The sequence below is a fragment of the Neohortaea acidophila genome (genome assembly GCF_010093505.1).
Source record: "Neohortaea acidophila strain CBS 113389 unplaced genomic scaffold BDY17scaffold_1, whole genome shotgun sequence".
NCBI lineage: Eukaryota > Fungi > Ascomycota > Dothideomycetes > Mycosphaerellales > Teratosphaeriaceae > Neohortaea > Neohortaea acidophila.
The window spans coordinates 1-19,974 of record NW_022985510.1 but is presented as its reverse complement, the minus strand read 5'-3'; the positions used below and the strand labels follow the sequence as shown (position 1 = coordinate 19,974).

The window sequence follows — 19,974 nt, the reverse complement described above, 5'->3', positions numbered from 1 at the left end:
CTCAGAACATGAGCAGATCGAAACAGCAGCAGCACGCGAGCGCCGCCATGATACCCGCGCACATGCCACCGCCTGCTCCCGAACCTCCGCCATACCCCCGATTGTCATAGTAACCCCCCGGGGGTTGCTGCTGGTAGTACATGGGCTGCTGCTGGTACGGTCCTTGCGAATATGGCCCCGGGCCACCATATGGGCCTGGCGGCGGATAAGCGCCTTGACCGTACGGCGGGTATTCTTGCGGCTGCGGGTATTGCTGGTAGGGTGCTGGGGAGCCGTATTGATTCGGTGGCGGGCTGCCGTAATAGCCTTGTTGCGCTCGCGGATCGGCTGGGCCGGCGTCGTAGGTGGGTTGGGGGTAGGCGGGAGGAGCTTCGGTTTGCGGTTTCTGTGCGATAGTGTTAGTTGCGCGGCTCCGCGAGAATGATCGGGAGAGGTGCTTGTCTTACAGTGGCCATCGCGGATGCGGGCGTGGGCGGGGATTCGCGCTCAAGGCTGTTGCGCTCGCAATCGGAAGACTGGCAAGAAGGATGTATGTTCTGTTGATTCAATAGCTAATGCGCATGTATTTGGAGAGAGGAAGAGGTGGTAGAAGAAGCGAACCCGGATCAGTCGAGTGAGACGTCGACGTATTGTGGCTGTGGAGAGGGTGGAACGCGCAAGCCGGCGCGGCAGGCGCGGCAAAGCGCCAAAGTTATTTTTGCCTCGAGACCACGTTACCTGCAACTGCGAACCAAGAAGCCGACCAAGATATTCTACTTGGCACACGTTGATCTTGCGCCTGACCTTCGTCCAGTTCTAGCTTGCTGAGGTCGGATTTTTGTCGATAGCGAGATGTTGGAAACCTCAGGTGATCGGTGGCGCAACGATGTCGCTCAGCGCAGCCTGACGTATACCCGCCGCAACGTAGACGAATCGGGTTGATATAGACAACCCTTCATCTCAAGCATTGTGCAGTGAGTCCCGTGTTGATCGGTGGTGATCCAGGTGTCGATGCTACCCATTTTCCGCATCTCTGTCCTCAGAGGCTGTCCGAAAGCCTTCCAAGCCCTGCCATGCTTCACCAAAGACGTCACCTTTCCAGCCCCATGCAACACAATAGTGGCTTGCCAGCAGATTCCACTCTTCCACTTCGTCAAGCCACTCCAGACCCTCCACCCGCTCACGCTCGCTCTGGGCAACCCACGCATCCGTCTCCCACAGCTGACGTACATCGCGCGCATTCTGCCCGCCGGTAAAGCCAGCGATTCGAAGGCGTTGTCTTTGAGCATCCAACGACGAATATCGCTTGAGTGTTTGGAGATGAATGGCACGAGATGCCAGATTCGACACCATGGTCTTTCCAAAAGCATCGAACGGACGTATTGGTTCGTAGAGGACCAGAGCCAACGGTGCGGCGACATGCATCGTGAAGTACTGTATGACACTGCCGGCATCTTCGGGGGACAGGTAACATAAGCAGCACTCGCTCAGCAAGAGCGTTGGACATTGGGTTTCCATCCCTGGAATGGGAGAAGGTGATTTCTTTGTCAAGTCGCGAAGGTCAAGGGCGTTCAGATGGTATCTCCAACCATCACTTTCGGCATCGTGGACCTTTTGAGAGAGTGCCATGGAGCTCCGTAGGGCTGTCCGTTTCCGATCCACATTGGCTTCCAAGTCAAGCTCGTGATATACGATCCCACCGGGTTGAGTTGATTTCAGACGATCGTAGAGTCGAAAGAAGCGTGTGTCGGAGCCGGCGCCCAAGGAGATGATTTGCTTCCTCTCAGCCGGTCGTGTCGTGATGAATCGAACCACAAGCTCGTCCACCGCCGTGGTGCGAACGTACGTTCCTCGATTAATGATGGGGTATCGCTTGATAGGATCTTGACCGGGGAAGAAGATTCCAGCATACTCGTCGTGGAGGTAGCCAAGAGCCACAGCACTCATTCGACTGCTGCCGGCATCGTTGTCCGTCTCGCGCACAATTCTGTCTCGTGCGGGTTCCGCATGGTCGACAAGTTGGTGAGGGTCCAGGCCATGTCCATCGCTGCTGCCGCCGAGACCAGCCCGCCTTCGTCTCGGTCCACCGCGTCCACTTCGAAAGGTGTTGAGATTTGGAATGGACTCCATCAAGCGTTTGCGCGTGCCGCGACGAAAGTGAGCGATATGGCGCGTGGTGACGGTTGGGCTGTGGCGGTGTGGCGCAGGAGTGACTAATGCAGGTACCAGACGACGGGAATCTTTGCAGGCATCAGCACATCCAGCATCGACATCTTCAACATCATCCGTTTCATCAACGCGCTCATAATCTCACCCGCTGGGTCCACCATCGAGGGTACATACCAGAGCCATGTCTCAACCCCCTGGACGAGTGCGAGCCTTCTTCACGGCCAACTTCACCACCTCCTTCATCTACCCGCTCAAAGGCATCTGGTACTTTGCAACGCACCGCTATCTTCATCCCCTCATTCGGAATCGCATAATTCCGCTCACTCTCCTGTCAGCCCTGGTGCTGGTCCTCCTCTTCATGACGATCTATTTGCCGCTCGTGGCCGTCATGGCAATTTTTCATCTCAGCAAAGGCTCGGCCTGGGCGAATGCCACATCTCTGGTCCTCGGAATCGGCACGCTCATCGTCACCGTTCTCTTCGAGGCTCTGCTGGTCGACAAAACCCAAGTCGACATTTTCGACGCCGTCATGGTTGCCGAAGGGTATGAAACGCTGGTGCGAACTCGCCGCCCAGTCACCGAAGACATTGACGAGGCCGATCCGGTGAGAAGGCTTGGAGTGCGGGAACGCGGCGCAACGTTTGCACCTTTCTCCTTCCGCCAGATTTTGGAGTTCATCCTTTTGCTGCCTCTGAACTTCGTACCATTCGTCGGCATCCCATTGTTTCTTCTCGCCACGGGATATAGAGCTGGGCCGCTGGTCAACTGGAGGTACTTTGCTGTCAAAGGATTCACCAAAAAGGAGCGGAACGACTTTGTCAAATCGAAACAACGAAGATTCGAATACATGTGGTACGGTGTTGTCTACATGATTCTGCAGCTCGTCCCGGTTCTGAGCATGATGTTTCTGCTCACTTCCGCTGCTGGCAGCGCTCTCTGGTCTGTCCATCTTGAACAAGAGCAACTGCACAATGGCGCTGTTCAGGAACAAGACGATCTGACCGCAGACTACACGGATGATCCGTGAGCGCGGACCTTCATACCAGACCAACTCTATTGCGGCCATAGAAGGACCGGCTTGATTGTGACACCACTATGCATCTCCTCCCGTGCTCGATCAAAGTCCTCGACGGCAAACGTCTTCTCCAGCCGCTCCAAAGGCAGTTTTCCCTCGCGATACCACTTGATCAGCAGTGGTATACTCTTTGCTGGATCCGCGTCGCCCTGAATGGTGCCGGAGAGATGGACACCAGATGCCATATGCTCCGGCAATCCGACGCTAAGAGAACTTCCTGGCCCTTTGTTCGCCAGCTGAACCACCCGCCCCATCTTCCGTACGGCGGCCAACGCAGCTTGGATCAGTGAAGGCACCGCTGTGGTGTCTACGATTGCCGAAGGGCCGGAGGGGCCAGATTTTCCTCGCTGGAAGGGTGGAAGAGAGCGGATGGCGCGAATAAGCTCGTCTTTGGACATGTCTTTGCTGTTGATTGTGTGGGTCGCACCCAGAGAGCTGGCGAGCGAAAGCCGATTTGGGAGGATGTCTACAGCGATAATCTCTCGCACGCCCAAGGCTTTGGCGGCCTGCAGGAGTTAGAATACATAAAGTAGACGATGAAGAGGATTGAGCTCACCATGATCGCACTCAGACCCACGCCACCAAGCCCAAACACCCCCACACTGTCCTCCGGGCTGGGTTTAATCACGTTCACTACCGCACATGCACCAGTTTGAACTTTGGGGGAAAGTCAGCGTACTGCCGAGCTCGAGATCATGTTTCTCCATAGCTTACTGCCGCAGCCCAAGGGGGCAAACATTGTCAGTTCTTCATCATTAGCGACCAGGTCCTTGGCATTTACAACCGAGCTCTCCCTGACAAGCGCGATTGCCGAGAAGCTTGAATGACCGAAGTAGCTGGCCTTGATTACTCGTCTTCTCCCTTGCCCATCATCTTCCAGTCGCGGATCTTGAGCGTCTTCATCGGCAAGGGCAAAGTTGGGGTCTTGTCCGCGGATCGTGAGGGTTGTTGAATCTACACAATGCGCTGGGTGTCCAGTCAGACACATGTAGCACTCTTTGCAATGTGCGAAGGATAGAAGGACGGGGTCGCCGACGTTGACGTCGATTTTGCAATCAGGTCCTTTCCTCAAGACTCTTCCGGCGCCTTCGTGTCCAAGGATTCGAGGTGCAATCTCGCCCTTCGCTGGCGATTAGAGTCTATCGTGGATTTGCAGCAGTGATTGGGATGTTGGAGTCTTACAACATTGGCCAAATCGGTATGGCAGATTCCCGTCGCCAGCATTCGAATCAATAGTTCTCCGGGTCCAGGCTCGCGGCATAAGACGCGCTCATAACGCCAGTCATGCTCGGTGTAGGAGACTATGGCAGTCGTCGGGATCGTATATTCGGCCATTGTTGAGGAATCGGTATGAAGAGTTCCAACTAATGAAGATCCTGCCTCGTCAATTCGTTCAAAGCCGCCCCTCTCCCTGCAACGCCATGCAGAGCAGATTGTCAATTCAATACCTTTGAAGACTGCCGGAGGTCCCCAAATGATACCACGACTTCTGTCCTCCGCCCGGCTGTGGCGCCGACCACCGAAGCTCGGATCTTCGAAATTCCCAATCTCAAGCGGTGAAAGTGAGTCGCAGCAGCGCAATGCGTCACCGACAGTGATTCACAAAACCGAACAGCCATTGGAGTCACAGACGCACACGATATAAAGCGTCTTGCTCCGCCGCACACCCTTGACTTTTGTTTCCTCAAAATCAAATCACCTTCCAACCATGGCGGACCCCACCAAGAAACCGATCTATGTCGACGAAGAGACTGGACAAGATACGACTACAGCAGACGGCAGCGAGAGCAAACCTTTCAAGACTGTATCACACGCATACCTCCAGTCCGGAGACCAGGCGCAGTACCTGGTCAAAAGGAAGGAAGGAGATGAGGAGGAAGCAAGTTACAAACCTGCCGCCAAAGCTGCTCTGAAGAAAGCAGCCAACTACGCCGACGCTCAGAAGAAGAAGGCCGGCAAGGAGCGAGAATTGGCGGTTCGCGAGCAGAAAGAGAAGGAGGACAGGGCAAAAACGCTGGAGGAGGCCAAGAAGATTGTGGTCAAGGAAGATGAGAGCCTACCCAAGGCTGTCAAAATCCACCTGAACGAGACCAGCCCTGAAGTTGTGAAGCTCGGATCGGGCAGCACGCCGGGAACAAGAGTGCGGGTGCTTGGTAGGGTGCATCGCTTGCGGCCCCAGAAGGAGACGACGTTCATCACTCTTCGTGACGGCTACGGCTACATGCAATGCGTCATCTCTGGTCAGCTGGCCAAGACCTACGATGCCCAGACCCTCGCGCGTGAGACGAGCATGATGATCGTGGGTTCCATGTTTGAAGTGCCGAAAGGAGCCCACGCCCCGGACAACCGCGAAATGCACGCCGACTACTTCGAGATCATAGGCAAAGCTCCGGGCGGAGAGGATGCGGTGACCAACAAGGTCCAGGCCAAAGGTGATGCTCAGACCCTTCTCGACATGCGCCATCTAGTCCTCCGCGGTGAGACTGCCTCGGCCGTCATGTTTGTGCGAGATGCTGTGGAGCATGCCTTCAACGTCAAATACCACGAGCTCGGCTACGTCAAGGTCTCCCCTCCTGCTCTTGTTCAGACTCAGGTCGAAGGCGGCAGCACCCTGTTCGGTTTCGACTACTACAACGAAAAGGCCTACCTGACCCAGTCTTCCCAACTCTACCTCGAAACGGCCATTCCCTTCGCCGGCAACGTGTATTGCATTGAGAAGTCCTTCCGCGCCGAGAAGTCCCTCACCCGTCGCCACTTGTCCGAGTACACGCACGTCGAGGCGGAGCTCGATTTCATTACATTCGACGACCTCCTCACCCACCTTGAAGACCTCATGTGCGGCGTGTTGAGCATCGTCTTCGCCAACCCCCGCATCGCCGCCATGCTGCAGGAATTGAACCCCGAGTTCCAAATGCCCGAGCGCCCATTCAAACGCATGAAGTACACGGACGCTATCGACTGGCTGCGCGAGCACGACATCCCCAACGAAGACGGCCAGCCGCATACTTTTGGCGACGACATTGCCGAAGCCGCCGAGCGACGCATGACGGACATCATCAACCGTCCCATCTTCCTCACCCACTTCCCCGTCGAGATCAAGTCATTCTACATGTCCAAAGATAAGGAAGATCCCCGCGTGACGGAGTCTGTGGATTGTCTCATGCCCGGCGTGGGAGAGATTATTGGCGGGAGCATGAGGATCTGGGACTATGATGAGCTCATGGCTGCGTACAGAAGGGAGGGCATCGGTGAAGAGCCCTACTACTGGTACACTGATCAGAGGAAGTATGGAGCGAGTCCTCATGGAGGGTATGGTCTGGGGCTGGAGAGGTTCCTGGCGTGGTTGTGTAAGCAGCACACGGTTCGCGATGCGTGCTTGTACCCGCGGTACATGGGCAGGTGTCGGCCGTGAGTTTCCGAAGAGTAAGCAGCTCGAAGACGTGGAAGAGTAACGATTATGCTGAAGCAACGGCTTCCATCCTGTGAACGTGTATGAATTCGCTGCAGTATGATTACACAAGACGTACGTAGGATCAGCCACCAGCTCTCCCGTCAAATTCCACTTTTGCCATGTTTCAGCGAGGACCACACTCCGGATTGACCCCCATCTAGACATGAATAGCTTTGGAGTACGTGGCCATTGCTGCCTCCTTGAACGCCTCGGCCAGCGTGGGATGCGCATGGCTGGTCCGGCCAATGTCCTCTGATGACGCCCCGTACTCTATCGCCAGCGTCGCCTCCGCAATCATTTCGCCGGCGTTCGGGCCGATGATGTGCACGCCTAATATCCGGTCCGTCTCGGCATCAGCGAGGAACTTGACCATGCCATCGGTGTCGAGGTTGGTCTTGGCCCGAGAGTTGGCGGAGAAGGGGAAAGTGCCGACGCGGTATTTGACGCCGGCCTCCTTGAGCTCGGCCTCGTTCTGTCCCACCCACGCTACTTCGGGATGGGTGTACATGACGGCGGGAATGGCGCCGTAGTTGACGTGTCCGTAGTTCTTGGTAATGAATTCGATCGCAGCGACACCTTCCTCTTCACCCTTGTGGGCGAGCATGGGGCCGAAAGTGCAATCGCCAATGGCGCGGATGTGGGGAATCTTGGTGCGGTATTCCGAGTCGATGACGAGGCGGCCCTTGTCGTCGGTTTCTAGACCGACCTTGTCAAGACCGAGGCCCTTGGTGTATGGACGACGGCCGATGGCGACGAGAACGACATCGCAGTCGAGCTGAGAGGCAGTTAGTACATGATTGTCGAGGAAAGAGGGGAGGATGACGAACTGTCTGCCCTTTGCCACCCTTCGCGGCTTCAACCTCAATCTTGATGTTGTCACCGGAGGCATCGCCTGAGTTGACTTTGGTGTTGAGCATGAATTTGATGCCTTGCTTGGCCAGGATCTTTTGCGACTGTTTGCTGATGTCGGAGTCCATGCCGGGGCCGCCGATTTGAGAGAGAAACTCGACCACGGTCACCTCGCTCCCCAGCCGCGACCAGACGGAAGCCATCTCGAGTCCGATGATGCCGCCTCCGATGACCACCATGCGTTTTGGTACCTCTTCCAGCGCAATGGCTCCGTTGGATGTAATGACTCGCTTCTCGTCGATCTCGAGGCCAGGGAAGGGAGTGGCTTCGGAGCCGGTGGAGATGATGATATTCTTGCCTCGAAGGGTGGTCTCTCCTCCATCGTTCAGTTCAACAGCGACAGTGTTCTCATCTTCAAATCGGCCAGCGCCTTTGATGTACTCGACGTTGTTCTTCTTGAACAGGTATTCGATGCCCTTGGTGAGGCCGGCAACGGAGGTGTCTTTGGCCTTCATCATTTGTTTGAGGTTGAGCTTAACCTCGCCGACTTCGATGCCGCGGTTCTTGGTGTCATGGAGGGTTTGGTGGTAGATTTGGGAGTTGTTGAGGAGGGATTTGGACGGAATGCAGCCGACGTTGAGACAGGTGCCACCGAGCGCGCCGCGTTTCTCTATGCAAGCGACCTGTCGCGGGGGTGTCAGTATAATGTTGTGCAGCTCGCGAAGACCAGACGACATACCTTCAAGCCTTCTTGTCCGGCCTTGATCGCGGCGACATATCCCGCCACACCGCCACCGATGATGACGAGGTCTTTCTCTTCTGTCACGAAGTTAGGTGGGCTGTTGATAAGGAAAGACAAGCTCGATGCGTACCAGAAGGCGTCGCATAGCCTCTTCGCCATGTCATGCGATCTTGTAGGAGCGAGGCGGACGGAGAGTATCTGAGGAGTGCAGGGGAGGTTGTTCGAACGGCTCCGACTTTCCGAGCGCATGCTCGCGGGAGGACTTGGTTAAACATTGTCGCAGCTTTCGAATATCAAGCTGGTGGAAGTCTGTCGAGAAGGAGGGAGAAGAGTATAAGGTGAGAGGCGAGGAGGGAGGCGAAGAAGTCGATGATGGGTAGCGACTTTCTTTGCTTTGAGGTTGAGCTGTTAAGCCGATGGATGCCACCGGAGAAACGCCGGGCGCTCCCTTGTCCAGCCACTTTGGGAAGCTGCAGCCACGCCTGCGCCACATCCCATCCTCGTCTGGGCATCATCTCGTCAGTCTTGACGACCGCATCCTTTGAGCATCCTTTTCGCCTACAGCTCGGATACATTGTGACTTTTATTCCATCATGTTCTGCTTCCTCCCCAGCACAGCAATGCCGCGCTCGCATCGTCCGACATGAGCGAGCATGGAGGGACGAGCAGCTCCAAAGCCCCGCGAAAGGGGCGCTTCTACCAGCATAGAGTAGGTAGATGACTTTTGGTATGTAGATAGCCAGGCTAACCAAGTTCCTCAGCTGAGGAGAGCGTCGTTCATCTCGCCAACGACTGGTGAACGATCAAAACGCAATTTCACCCTACTCGAGGCTTCCCATCGCTCCCATGATGGCGACGCATCAGAGTTGTCTCCTCTTCTCCACACTGTTGCTCGCACGGCCAGCGATTCGTGGACGGGGGATACCTGGCACTACTTCAGCCACTGTCTGCGTCTCTTCTACGACTTTGCCAACTCCCAAACCGGCCGCGGCATCTTCAAGTGCTCTCTCGCCTACTTCCTCGGAAGTCTGGTCACGTTTGTTCCCGCCATCGCTGGTCTCATCGGTAACAAGCAAGACAGCAAGCACATGGTGGCCACCGTGACGGTCTGGTTCCATCCCGCTCGCACCATGGGCAGCATGCATTTTGCCACCATCCTGGGCATTGTGGGATTCCTCTACTCTGGCCTCATTGGCTTCACGAGCATGGGTGTATCGCTGGCGGCCCGTCATGCCGGCATGCTCGTTGCTGCCCACGTACTCGTACTCCTCGTCTTTCTTGGCGGTGGAATGGGTTGCATCGCTTGGGTGAAGCAAAAGTATGGCGACCCCATTGTCAACGTTGCCACCGCCCTGGCCTCCTTGGGCTGTGTGACGATACTCGTGCGCGAGGGCTCGGTGCAAGAAGGCGAGTTCTCCGTCGATCGAGTTGCGCAGGTCTTGTCCATGCTCCTCATCGGCATCATGATATCAACCGTGGTGAATGTGCTCGTCTTGCCCGTCACGGCCAGATCGCAACTCAAAAAGGATCTCGAGCAGAACACGGACTTACTCGGCGAGCTACTCATCAGCATCACCCGCGCTTTTCTCTCGGGCCGTGAAGAGGACTTGCACGACGACTATTTCACCGAGCTGCAGAAGGAACAACAAAAGGTATTGCAGCAGATGAACAGCAATCTCAGCGAAGCGAAGAATGAATATCTCATGCTCGGCGGCGAGAAGATCTATGACGTCTCTTCGAAAGTTGTGGATTGTCTCGATCGTCTTTCCCAGGATCTGGGAGGTCTCCGCAGCGCAGCATTCGCCCAATTTGCGCTGGTCAATGCCGCCCTTCCTGAACTTCAGATATCCAAGCAATCAGCTCCAGCTGAGAACCGGCGACCCTCGTGGATCGCTGCATCCCAGAATAAAAGGCCGGCGGTAAGTTTGCGTTTTACAGCACGATGTGGTGCTCGCAGGCTCACGAACTTGCAGATCCTCGATGCCATCACCGAAGATCCGGCAGAAACAGAGGATGCAATTGAGGAGAGTATCGAAGATGGGGTGACTCGAAAGTCCTCACTCGCATCTTTGAACCGTGTTTTCAGTGAAGCGTCCGTTGCGTCTCTGAAGACTCCCGAAGACATGTTTTTCCAATTCATACAACAGTTGGGCCCGCATACAAAGTCTCTGGTCTTCACTCTGAAGCAAATCTTGGACGAACTACCTTTTGTGGAAAGAGATACGCCGAAGCCGACAATGTTCAGCTGGCTGAGGAGCTCCGAAGTCGAGGTTGCCGTCACCGAGACCTTTCGCTCGAGCCTTCAAGACGCAATAGATTTGTATCGATCATCACGAAAAGAGGCCTTGGAGACTCTGTACGCCAGCCGGGCTCTCAGCGCCGCCTTCATGCCGCAGGGAGACCGCAAAACAACCAATGCATTCAGCGCTCAGCGATCCAAATCGGGATTCGACTCGCCGCGTGGGACGGTAAAAGCGAACACCATCTTTGACCGGCCGGCGGAGGAGGTGCTGGCGGATGTGGAAGAAGTATCGGCTTGCTGTGGCCATTTCTCATTCTCGTTGCTGGATTTCGCCGAAGATGTCATGGTCTATCTCGACGTGCTGCAGGAGTTTAAGTCTGCGTTCGAGCATTCCAGCTTCAGCTGGGGTTGGCTGATGTTCTGGAGGCTTTTCTGGACGAAGGATCCACCAAAGTTCAAGCCCGGAGTGCATTTTGGCCATAGCCACGAGCATGGAACAATCCACGAGATCCCGGAGCCGATTCGCAAAGCAGACAGATTTGCTGACCCGGAGAGGGCTCCTGTGGAACAGCCATGGACCTGGAAGCTGTATCGACGACTTCGCATCTTCCGCAGAGACGACGTGAGATTCGGCATCAAAGTGGGAATTGGGGCGGTCTTGTTTTCGGCGCCCGCCTTTCTCTTTGAGACCCGACCCTTCTTCACCCACTGGCGTGGAGAATGGGGTCTTGTGTCGTATATGGCGGTATGAAGGCCTTTTAGTGATACTGACTGATAGCTTGACTGATCTGATCCGATAGGTGTGCACCATGACGATAGGTGCTGTCAACACGACCGGCATCAATCGATTTTTTGGTACATTCATGGGCGCATGTCTCGCCGTGGCAGGCTGGCTTCTCTCTGCTCGACACGGGGATGCAAATCCGTACATCCTTGCAGTGTTTGGCTACTTTGTGTCCATTGGGTACGTCAGCCTTGCCTCTTCTTACACACTTACTGATGCCGTGCCAGTTGCTACTACCTCATCCTGGCCAAGAATGAGGGCCCAACTGGACGTTTCATGCTGCTAACGTACAACCTTTGCGCACTCTATGCATACAGCCTGTCTGTGCATGATGATGACAACGATGATGACGAGGGTGGTATTGATCCAGCCATCTGGGACATTGTGCTGCATCGCTTGGTCGCCGTGGTCGTGGGAACCATATGGGCCATCATCATCACCCGGCTGATCTGGCCGATATCCGCCAGGCGGAAGTTGAAGGACGGTCTCTGTGTACTCTGGCTGCGAATGAGTCTCATCTGGAAGCGTGATCCCCTGGCAATGTTCTTGCTCGGCGAGCCGCGATCCAGCTACATGGACATCCGGGAAGAAGCGACTCTCCATTCATTCCTGACCTACATTGACTCTCTCCGAAGCGCAGCACAATCCGAGTTTGAACTTCGCGGCCCGTTTCCAGACAAGATTGTCGGCCGCATTATCGAGCGCACGAGACGAATGCTGGATGCCTTTCACGCCATGAACGTCGTCATTGCGAAGGAGCTGAAATGTACTCCAGGAGAAGCGGCGGTCTTGCGGTACACCCGCGAGCAGCGATTCGCCCTCTCCACCAGAATCAGCCACTTGTTTTCCGTCCTGGCGAGCAGCTACAAGCTCGAGTATCCGCTGAACGATGCTCTTCCCTCGATTGAAAATAGTCGAGATCGACTGTTGGCCCGGATCTCGGAGTTTCGCCAGACAAAACAAGGAACGGAAGTTGCTACCGAGGGCGATTACGAACTACTTTACGCCTACGTGCTTGTGACTGGGCAGTTGGCGTCAGATATTGATGCCGTCTCTGGCGAGATTGAGACGCTGTTTGGGACGTTGAATGAAGACAATCTGAAGCTGAATTGAAGCCGGAAGGCGTCTAGATCTACATAACCAGCGTGCCGTCTACAGATATGCAAACAAGAAATCCTTGACTTCCTTCTCCGACATTCGGTCGATGTGTAACAGATCGTTGTCTGTCCTGTCAAATGCCCCGCCGAAGCCTTCGGTGAATAGACCTCGCAGCAGGAAGCCAGGGCCGACGGCAGGCCCTCTGACTCCTTGACTCCACTTCTCCTGGGCTGCCTTGAAGAGAGGAAGAGACTGCATTTCCGTCACCGTCCAGTCTTCATCCGGCGTCAATTCGTGGGCGAGCTCCAGCAGCTGACGTTGGCACACAACAGCGCCCTCGATGAACAAGTTCTTATTCCTCGTCTCCGCCGGCAGCTTCAAGGCTTCGGCAACCGCCCGACCGATCGTATCCTTTGTCGTCACACTCAGCCGCTTGTCTCCACCATCCCAGAGCGTGATTTTCCTCTCTGGCAAGTTGAGAAAGAGTTTGGCCTGCATGACGAAGTCAAAGATGGGGCCGTTGGTCAACATAGTAAAAGACAGCTCTCCACCGCTTGCCTCCACTTTGCTCAGCAGATAGGCCTCCTGCTGCAGCTTGTCGGCCCAGAAGGGCTGCTCTCGCACCCAGGGGACCGTCATGTCGCCGCCGAAAGCGGAGGGGATGAAGCGGGGGACTCCAGCGGCGATGCTGGCATCAATCAGGCGTTCTTCGTCTTTTTGAGCTGGGCGGGCGAGGGCGGAGACGACGGCATCGTGGCCTTTGATGGCTGCTTCCAGAGATTCGGAGGATGAGTAGTCGACTTGTGCGATGCTGTAGGCGGCGGCATTCGGCTGCTGGGACAACGTATTGGCAGTTTTGGAGGAATCTCGGGTCAGGATGGTGACGGTGAAGCCTTGTGCCAGCAGATGGTGGAGGATGGGCTGGCCAAGCATGCCAGTGGCCTGGATGGGCTCGGAGTGTCAGCGTTGGTCTGGATTTGCTTGTGACATCGCACTCACGCCCGCCAATGCTACTTTCTTGATGGCGGACATTGCTGAAGATTGCTGCCGGTGGTGATGATGAGGCTATCCCGGGTGAGAATGGAGAAGGCGGAGGAATTGCGGGGCGAGGACGTCTAATGCTTTGTTGTCTACACGCCTCCATGGATAGAAAGGGCGGTTTTATTTTCATCATCAACGACGGCGTTAAAGCAAGACGACAATTGTAATACGCCCGGCGTTAGACGGACGAGTGTCGCCCTACTCCGACCGGTCGTCGGCTCCAAGCAGTAATTGGATTCCAAAATCTCCCCACGCCGCGCTCAACGTAAGGCTGAGTCATGCCCGGGGGTTTGACGATGCAGATAGCGACATGTGATGAGACACGGAAGGAGTGAAGTTCGCTCTGGGGGGGCCTCATCAGGAGATTTAACGGCGGTGTAGGTGACTACATGCACACATCCGCGTAGTCGAGCCTTGCTGTGCATGCGCTACGTCATCGACGTGATTTGTTAGGAGAAGACGACCAAATTGTGGTTTCTTGTGAGGCTGGATTTCGCCGTGACATGGCGGCATGAAGAATGATTGGGTTGCAAAGGAAGTAATGATTGAGAGGGAGGGTCTCACGTCGCCAGATGTGCATTGGATGGCAAGGAACCCACCTCCACGTGTTGCGATTCCGCGTCGGAATGCTCGACTCAACCTGCACGAGCTGCGGCTCATGATCACAACTGATAACACCAACCCACACCTAGCAGTAACACCACGAGCCCATTCCGCCTATTCGTATGTCTCTCGCCGTGCAATACAATCGTACCTTACGTGTGTTTGGGAAAAGCGCGTCACTGGTTGGAGAGAAAGGCAAAAGCCACAAACCGGCCAGAACCTGGTTTTATCTTAAACTCCTGCCTTGCATGCATCGCCAGCCAATCAGGCTGAAGGCGGGCGCAGGCAGCATGCAGAATGATGACCGCATTTCGCCTTCGTCGTCGTTTGTTCGCGACACGTCCTCCCTTACTGGTGTCAAGAAAGAAACACTTGCGCTCGCCCCTGCTCTCTTGCCAACCTTCCTCCTCTTCCCCGGTTACTTTTGGCAGACAACGCTCGTTTGACATTGCCAACTCCACTCATCTACGATGAACGTAGACACCCCAACCTCCGCGGAAAAGAGACTTGTCAATCGTCTCTTTGAGCGTCTGCCTCCGACCACTCGCGGACACGTCGTTGCTTTCATCGGCGAATTTGCCGGCACCTTCTTCTTCCTCTTCTTCGCCTTCAGCGGCGCGCAAACTTCAAACGTCGCATCGAATCCGAATGCCGGAGGGAAAGTGACGACCAAGGCCATCCAAGCCACGCCGTCGCAACTCCTTTACACCGCTCTGGCCTTTGGCTTCTCCCTCGCCGTCAATGTCTGGGTGTACTTTCGCATTAGTGGTGGCCTGTTCAACCCGGCAGTATGGCTTCCAATTCCGCTTCCTCGAGTCTGTACTGAACCATCTCCCCAAGGTCACGCTAGGCATGGTACTCATCCGTGCCATCAGCGTCTTTCGCGGTATCCTTCTGTTCATCGCTCAGATGGTCGGAGCGATTGTCGCCGCGTTCGTCGTCCAGGCTCTCTTCACCGGCAAACTCAACGTCAGCACCTCCCTCTCTCCCACCACGACGATTGCGCAGGGTGTCATCATCGAGATGCTGCTCACGTCGCAACTCGTCTTTACGATCTTCATGTTGGCCGCGGAAAAGCACGTGGGCAACTTCATTGCACCCCTCGGTATCGGCTTGTCCCTCTTCATTGCGGAACTTACCGGTAAGGCTGCCATGTTGCGGAAGGCTTGCCTGCAGTGCTGACACTTTCTGTCTAGGCGTCTTCTGGACGGGCGGATCGTTGAACCCCGCACGATCATTCGCCCCGCAGGTCGCCCTGCACAGCTTCACAACGGAACAATGGGTCTATTGGGTCGGCCCTCTGGCCGGCTCGTGTCTCGCCGTCGGCCTCTACGCTCTTATCAAAGCACTGGAGGTAAGAAAATCTACCACCGATGCTTTCCCCTCCTCTTCTCCACTAACTCTCTCTCTTCAATCTCTAGTATCACACGGCTAACCCTGACCCGGAGATCGCTGGGCCTACAGGCGGAGGTCCGGGTATCGTAGACGCGGTCAACGGCGTAAAGCGAGAGGACAATGTCAAGAGAGCGGATTGAAAAAGCGGCGCAGAGAATAGAGAAGAGAAAGAAGCCAATGGCAGATTGCAAAGAAGGTGGGAATGATGACTCGAGGGGCTCAATACAGATACATGCCGGAGTCGTGATGGTGGTGGTGGCGTGGTTGTCAAAGCCTCGCGCAATCGGCGATTGCTACCGACTTCCCGCATCTCCACTTGGCCGCGACTCTCATCTCCGTCTCCTCTGTTCCCCCATATACATGATACAGACGCAAGTGAACGAGCATACGATGATCCAAATCTACCCTTTCACTTCCAGTGCGCATCAGACAAATGGCCCCCCAACCTCTAGTCCTGTTTCCTGTCACAACCGGGAAGTTCAAGACACGAGCCATACCGTTGTGCTGTCCCACCTTCTCATCATCAGGCTCCTGCAGCTTCATGGCCGCCATGGCCGGCTGGCTTGGAGAAATGGCCAGCGATAAACAGCATGATTCCTTCACTCTCGGCAAACACTCTGCCCACCGGCCACGGCGTGATCCGCGGCTGTATGCTGAATCAGTGACGTACCAGAGTGACGCCGGCCCGCTCCATATTCGCTCCCCATCGCATTCCATGTTGCGGCGGTCTCACCTATCTAGAACATACATGCGTAGGCGTAGCAAGCGTGCGTTCGCGAGCAATGCATCGGCGAGAGGAGGTGTCGTTGATCCAGATCATCTTCGTCAAGTCCGATCAATGAAAGCCGCGACTTTTCCGACTCTCCTCCGCCTTGTGCTCATGCGCGGTATCTGACAGATGCGTTGTGGTCATCTGACATGCCGACTCAAGGAATAGCATGAGGACGGCATACAGCGAGCTTCTACCCGACTTTGAATCGCCCAGAATGTAAAGTCCGAAAACGATTTGCAGGAAGTCAGACTAGACTTCTGCGGCGCGCGGAAAGCAGGGTAGGGGACAGTCCAGAATAGGCTGCACCAAAAAGCGGGGCGTCCCGCTAGCGCGACCGCAGACATAGACGTTATCGAACTTCTGATCCTCGAAATCAGTTTTCAACTTCGCAAGCGTCCACGCTGGCAATCAGGCGCTCATCAAATGTCAGCAACTGATTGTCATCGCTCTCCTTCGCACATCCTCTAGAGGTAAGTGTAGTGCAATTCTCAGTCCTGGCCCGGGTGTCTTGCAGAGGAACTCCAGGTCACGAGCAGACGTCCGGCGGCTATCCTCCGCTCGCCCTCGTGGCTGATCCCCTCTGCAAAACTTCCTCCAGAGGATGTCGGGCCGCCCGCCTCGCCTCGTGACCTGGGCCCCTCCGCAGGAGGTCTTCTAGAGGATTGCAGCTGCCCCCGTGACTTGACCCCCTCTGTAGCATATCCTCTAGAGGATATAGCCGCCTAATCAATCAATCGACCCCCTCTGCAGCATATCCTCTAGAGGATGCAACCGCCCGCCCTCGTGACCTCCGTGACTGGACCCCTCTGTAGCATATCCTCCCTAAACGATCAGGAGAACGCTTCAATCGCATTCATTCCTGCGACCCGTCCGAAAACTAGCGCGCGCATCACCGCAACCGCGTTCGGCGCGGTGCCGTGGAAATGACCTGTAATCTCGCCTGCTGCGAACAGACCAGGGATCGGCCCCTGCGCGCTCAACACACGCGCCTCGACGTCGGTGGCGACACCACCGAATGTGTAGACAATCGCCCCGGCAATCGGGAAAGCGAAGAATGGCGGCGCGTCGAGCGCGCGCGCCTAGTTTGATTTCACCGGCGCAAGGCCGGCAGCAGTGGCTAGACCATCTAGGCGGCCCGCTTCGAAACGCGCGTAATCGCCGGTGCAAGCCGCATTGTACTCGGCGATAGTCTCTTCCAAAGCATTAGGCGGGATGCCAATGAGCGACGCCAAGCCAGAGACGGTCTCCGACTTCAAAGGCGCGATCTCAGAGCGAATCGCTCCTTCGTGGCCCGCCACGTCGAAGAGGCGGGAATCGACGATCGTCCACGCCGTGCGGCCCGACGCATCGAAGTGGATAGCGCGAGAAAGGTATTCCCAGGTCTCGTGCACAAGGCCTCTACCTTCGTCGAAAAAGCGTTGGCCATTACTGTCAACGATAATCCCGTATGGATATACAAGCACCAGTGCGGCGGCGCGTTCGCTCCTTGGGTCGACGGGCTCGATGTGCATCCCGTTCTAGTCGCCGGCCGCAAGCGCCCCCACTTCGAGCGCCATGCGAATTCCCTCGCCCGCGTTGGCTGCAGATCCAGGCGAAATCGTCCGGAGGAATTCTCCGCCCTCACCGAAATGCTCGCGCAGCATTTCCGGGTTTCCTTGGAAGCCGCCGCTTGCGAGAACCACCGCACGGGTTGAAAGCCGACGGCCATCGGAGGCCTCAACAGCTTCGACCGCCCCGCGAGCGTCAAGATGCAGCCGAGTAGCGTGGTACCCGTAGTGAAATTCGACGCCCTTAGCCTTCGCGGATTCTTTTAGTGCGTCTACGATGGCGGCACCGCGCCCAACTGGCGTGATGCGCGTCGGCCAAGCACTCAGGAAATAGTCCATGGTTTCGAACTTCACGCCATGCTGCTCCACCCATTTAAGGGTAGCGGGCGCTTCGGCAGCAAGCTTGTAGAAATAAGCCCGGTCGCCGCGCCCGCCGCTCACCGCCATCATGTCGTCTTCAAATCCGGGCAACGTCTCTCTAACGGATCTCATGCGCATGTTGGAGGGACTCTACCGCGTGTTGCCTCCGCTCGAGTCCTCGGACGCGCGTTCGAGCACTGCGATACGAGCGCCTAGGGCGCGTTCTGCCGCAGCAACTGCAGCGGCGAGGCCGGCGGCTCCATGGCCAATGATCGCGAGATCGTACATGTCAGTTCACCTTGATGTTTGCGGCTTTGATAAGTGAGCTGTTCGATGCTGCCTCCCGGCGAAGGTACGCATCAAACTCCCTAGGTGGGAGTATGTGAAAATCTTGGCCTAACGACTCCCAAAGTTTCTGAATCTCAGGCGAATTCAAAGCCTTAACGGTCTCGACATGAAGACGGTCGATGATGTCATGTCGCGCGGCGTTCACCGGCGTACGCCGATTTCCGACCCAGAATTCGTAAGCTGAGTTTGCTATCCCCGCTTCTTCCGTCGTCAGTATGTTAGGCAGACTCGCAGCACGAGCTGAAGGACGAGCAGCAATGTGAGACTAAGGCATTGCAAGAAAAGCCGGCGGAGAGGAGGCTTGCACCACGACACCGACGCACCACCTACGCCGCCCGTTCTCCTCTTCCCTCTGTCGCCTGCACGTACTTCGTCCTCCGCATTGACTGCGCCGCATTAGCTGCCTTCCTCCGCAACCTCCGTAGACAGAGAGAAGCACACCAGCATACCCGTCCTTGCTCTTCTGCTCTCTGCAGCCTTGCCGACATCGAGAAGCCCTGCGCTCACAGCGACACGCACAGCCATGCTCTTCCCCGTCGCCGCGCCTAGAGCTTCGCTACTTCACTTGCGCCCCTGTCCTTCGCAGTCTCCGCCGCACACGACGTTTCCTCCACTGCCTCCGTGATGAGCCCCACCCCATTAGCGTCACAGCGGCACTGCCTTCTCGTGCTGCTAGAGGATGAGGACATCAGAAAGAGCTGTGACGAAGCTTGCGCTCTTCAATCCGATACGGCGAGGCACATCCTTCCACGCCGCCGAAAGAGCTCGCGTAGACACACTACGACATAGAGCCTACGGGAAAGCGATCTTCTCGCTGTTGCGAGGGTTCACATCGGTATATTAATGAGACGGACGGTGCGCACAACAAGCAGCGATTGCCCGCTATGGCCGACACATTACGTCCCCTGTTAAAGGGCTCACGCACATATTCCGGCCCCGTCTCTCTTCGATCACAACTCCGCGCTCTTCCCTAGTAGCTTAGGCCTTACTCTATAGGGAACAAGTAAACTCGCGCATTAATAGCTCTGTCGCACGCTCCTCTGTCGACATGACCTGCGCATCGTTACGTTTACACTCGTAACATATCGCTATAGTACCTCTAGTTTGTCTACTACGCTGTATACGTAACGCTACTGTAGAGCGAACCTAACTGTATCTACGTTAGAGGGTTTAAATTCCTCTATAGAAAATTAACTAAAACCTCCAAGTTTTTTTAAAAAGTAAAATATAAATAGAGTTTTTAAAAATATTAGTTTATATAGATAGGATTTATAAAGTAAAGAGAGTAAAAGAATAGATTTTATAAAAATTCCTTTAGTATTATAAGAATTTAGATCTATTTATTTACTTTAGTTTAAAGAAATCTAATAGGCGTAAAGAACTAGAAGCTAGTTAAAGTACATTCTAAAACCTATTTAGTTTAAACTTTAAATAAATTTAACTATAATAGATTCTTTTAGTATTATTTTAGTTAAATCTAATTAATAAAAGAAAAGAGAAAGAAAAGAAAAATAAGTGT

The 19,974-nt window shown here is 55.3% G+C and overlaps 10 protein-coding genes across 10 annotated transcripts; 4 read left to right on the top strand and 6 right to left on the bottom strand.

Annotated features, from left to right (window-relative positions):
* Position 1: 1 nt before the first annotated feature.
* Positions 2-455, bottom strand: BDY17DRAFT_306439 (uncharacterized protein; the record flags this gene model as incomplete). Its single annotated transcript, XM_033735025.1, has 2 exons — positions 2-385; positions 447-455. The coding sequence occupies 2 exons, from the start codon at positions 453-455 to the stop codon at positions 2-4; spliced, it is 393 nt and encodes a 130-aa protein (XP_033593547.1).
* Positions 456-583: 128 nt separating this feature from the next.
* BDY17DRAFT_288092 (S-adenosyl-L-methionine-dependent methyltransferase) lies at positions 584-2,227 on the bottom strand. Its single transcript, XM_033732145.1, has one exon. It carries the CDS (start codon positions 2,107-2,109, stop codon positions 994-996), a length of 1,116 nt encoding a protein of 371 aa, XP_033593546.1. The 5' UTR covers positions 2,110-2,227; the 3' UTR covers positions 584-993.
* Positions 2,228-2,329: 102 nt separating this feature from the next.
* BDY17DRAFT_244298 (uncharacterized protein) lies at positions 2,330-3,175 on the top strand (the record flags this gene model as incomplete). Its single annotated transcript, XM_033730515.1, has 1 exon — positions 2,330-3,175. The coding sequence occupies one exon, from the start codon at positions 2,330-2,332 to the stop codon at positions 3,173-3,175; it is 846 nt and encodes a 281-aa protein (XP_033593545.1).
* Positions 3,176-3,201: 26 nt separating this feature from the next.
* Positions 3,202-4,558, bottom strand: BDY17DRAFT_314254 (putative alcohol dehydrogenase; the record flags this gene model as incomplete). The annotated part of the gene is made up of 4 exons (XM_033735799.1): positions 3,202-3,729; positions 3,780-3,880; positions 3,938-4,343; positions 4,406-4,558. The coding sequence occupies 4 exons, from the start codon at positions 4,556-4,558 to the stop codon at positions 3,202-3,204; spliced, it is 1,188 nt and encodes a 395-aa protein (XP_033593544.1).
* Positions 4,559-4,782: 224 nt separating this feature from the next.
* BDY17DRAFT_288088 (uncharacterized protein) lies at positions 4,783-6,694 on the top strand. Its single transcript, XM_033732143.1, has one exon. The coding sequence runs from the start codon at positions 4,932-4,934 to the stop codon at positions 6,633-6,635; it is 1,704 nt and encodes a 567-aa protein (XP_033593543.1). The 5' UTR covers positions 4,783-4,931; the 3' UTR covers positions 6,636-6,694.
* Positions 6,695-8,770, bottom strand: BDY17DRAFT_288085 (dihydrolipoamide dehydrogenase). The gene is made up of 4 exons (XM_033732142.1): positions 8,396-8,770; positions 8,263-8,342; positions 7,502-8,206; positions 6,695-7,449 (listed from the first exon to the last, which is right to left on the bottom strand). The coding sequence occupies exons 1-4, from the start codon at positions 8,538-8,540 to the stop codon at positions 6,832-6,834; spliced, it is 1,548 nt and encodes a 515-aa protein (XP_033593542.1). The 5' UTR covers positions 8,541-8,770; the 3' UTR covers positions 6,695-6,831.
* A 138-nt stretch (positions 8,771-8,908) lies between these two features.
* On the top strand, positions 8,909-12,404 carry BDY17DRAFT_319543 (Fusaric acid resistance protein-like-domain-containing protein; the record flags this gene model as incomplete). The annotated part of the gene is made up of 5 exons (XM_033736287.1): positions 8,909-8,974; positions 9,027-10,184; positions 10,239-11,252; positions 11,308-11,471; positions 11,519-12,404. 5 exons carry the CDS (start codon positions 8,909-8,911, stop codon positions 12,402-12,404), a joined length of 3,288 nt encoding a protein of 1,095 aa, XP_033593541.1.
* Positions 12,405-12,443: 39 nt separating this feature from the next.
* BDY17DRAFT_350012 (uncharacterized protein) lies at positions 12,444-13,781 on the bottom strand (the record flags this gene model as incomplete). Its single annotated transcript, XM_033738179.1, has 2 exons — positions 13,389-13,781; positions 12,444-13,331 (listed from the first exon to the last, which is right to left on the bottom strand). The coding sequence occupies exons 1-2, from the start codon at positions 13,419-13,421 to the stop codon at positions 12,444-12,446; spliced, it is 921 nt and encodes a 306-aa protein (XP_033593540.1). The 5' UTR covers positions 13,422-13,781.
* A 605-nt stretch (positions 13,782-14,386) lies between these two features.
* Positions 14,387-15,715, top strand: BDY17DRAFT_111 (aquaporin-like protein). Its single transcript, XM_033729213.1, has 4 exons — positions 14,387-14,821; positions 14,874-15,174; positions 15,230-15,387; positions 15,455-15,715. The coding sequence occupies exons 1-4, from the start codon at positions 14,504-14,506 to the stop codon at positions 15,566-15,568; spliced, it is 891 nt and encodes a 296-aa protein (XP_033593539.1). The 5' UTR covers positions 14,387-14,503; the 3' UTR covers positions 15,569-15,715.
* A 1,564-nt stretch (positions 15,716-17,279) lies between these two features.
* On the bottom strand, positions 17,280-18,245 carry BDY17DRAFT_319540 (FAD binding domain-containing protein; the record flags this gene model as incomplete). Its single annotated transcript, XM_033736286.1, has 2 exons — positions 17,280-17,717; positions 17,745-18,245. The coding sequence occupies 2 exons, from the start codon at positions 18,243-18,245 to the stop codon at positions 17,280-17,282; spliced, it is 939 nt and encodes a 312-aa protein (XP_033593538.1).
* Between the last annotated feature and the right edge of the window lie 1,729 nt (positions 18,246-19,974).

What these genes read in the sequence shown, in the direction of transcription:
- BDY17DRAFT_288092 (XM_033732145.1), bottom strand. Translation starts at nt 2,109, where the DNA reads ATGGAGTCCATTCCAAATCTCAACACCTTTCGAAGTGGACGCGGTGGA.
- BDY17DRAFT_111 (XM_033729213.1), top strand. Translation starts at nt 14,504, where the DNA reads ATGAACGTAGACACCCCAACCTCCGCGGAAAAGAGACTTGTCAATCGT. An exon ending in GTGGCCTGTTCAACCCGGCA is followed by an intron (nt 14,822 to 14,873) that starts GTATGGCTTCCA and finishes CATCTCCCCAAG; the next exon opens with GTCACGCTAGGCATGGTACT. An exon ending in CTTCATTGCGGAACTTACCG is followed by an intron (nt 15,175 to 15,229) that starts GTAAGGCTGCCA and finishes CTTTCTGTCTAG; the next exon opens with GCGTCTTCTGGACGGGCGGA.
- BDY17DRAFT_288085 (XM_033732142.1), bottom strand. Translation starts at nt 8,540, where the DNA reads ATGTTTAACCAAGTCCTCCCGCGAGCATGCGCTCGGAAAGTCGGAGCC. An exon ending in CCGGACAAGAAGGCTTGAAG is followed by an intron (nt 8,207 to 8,262) that starts GTATGTCGTCTG and finishes CCCCCGCGACAG; the next exon opens with GTCGCTTGCATAGAGAAACG. An exon ending in AGGGTGGCAAAGGGCAGACA is followed by an intron (nt 7,450 to 7,501) that starts GTTCGTCATCCT and finishes ACTGCCTCTCAG; the next exon opens with CTCGACTGCGATGTCGTTCT.
- BDY17DRAFT_288088 (XM_033732143.1), top strand. Translation starts at nt 4,932, where the DNA reads ATGGCGGACCCCACCAAGAAACCGATCTATGTCGACGAAGAGACTGGA.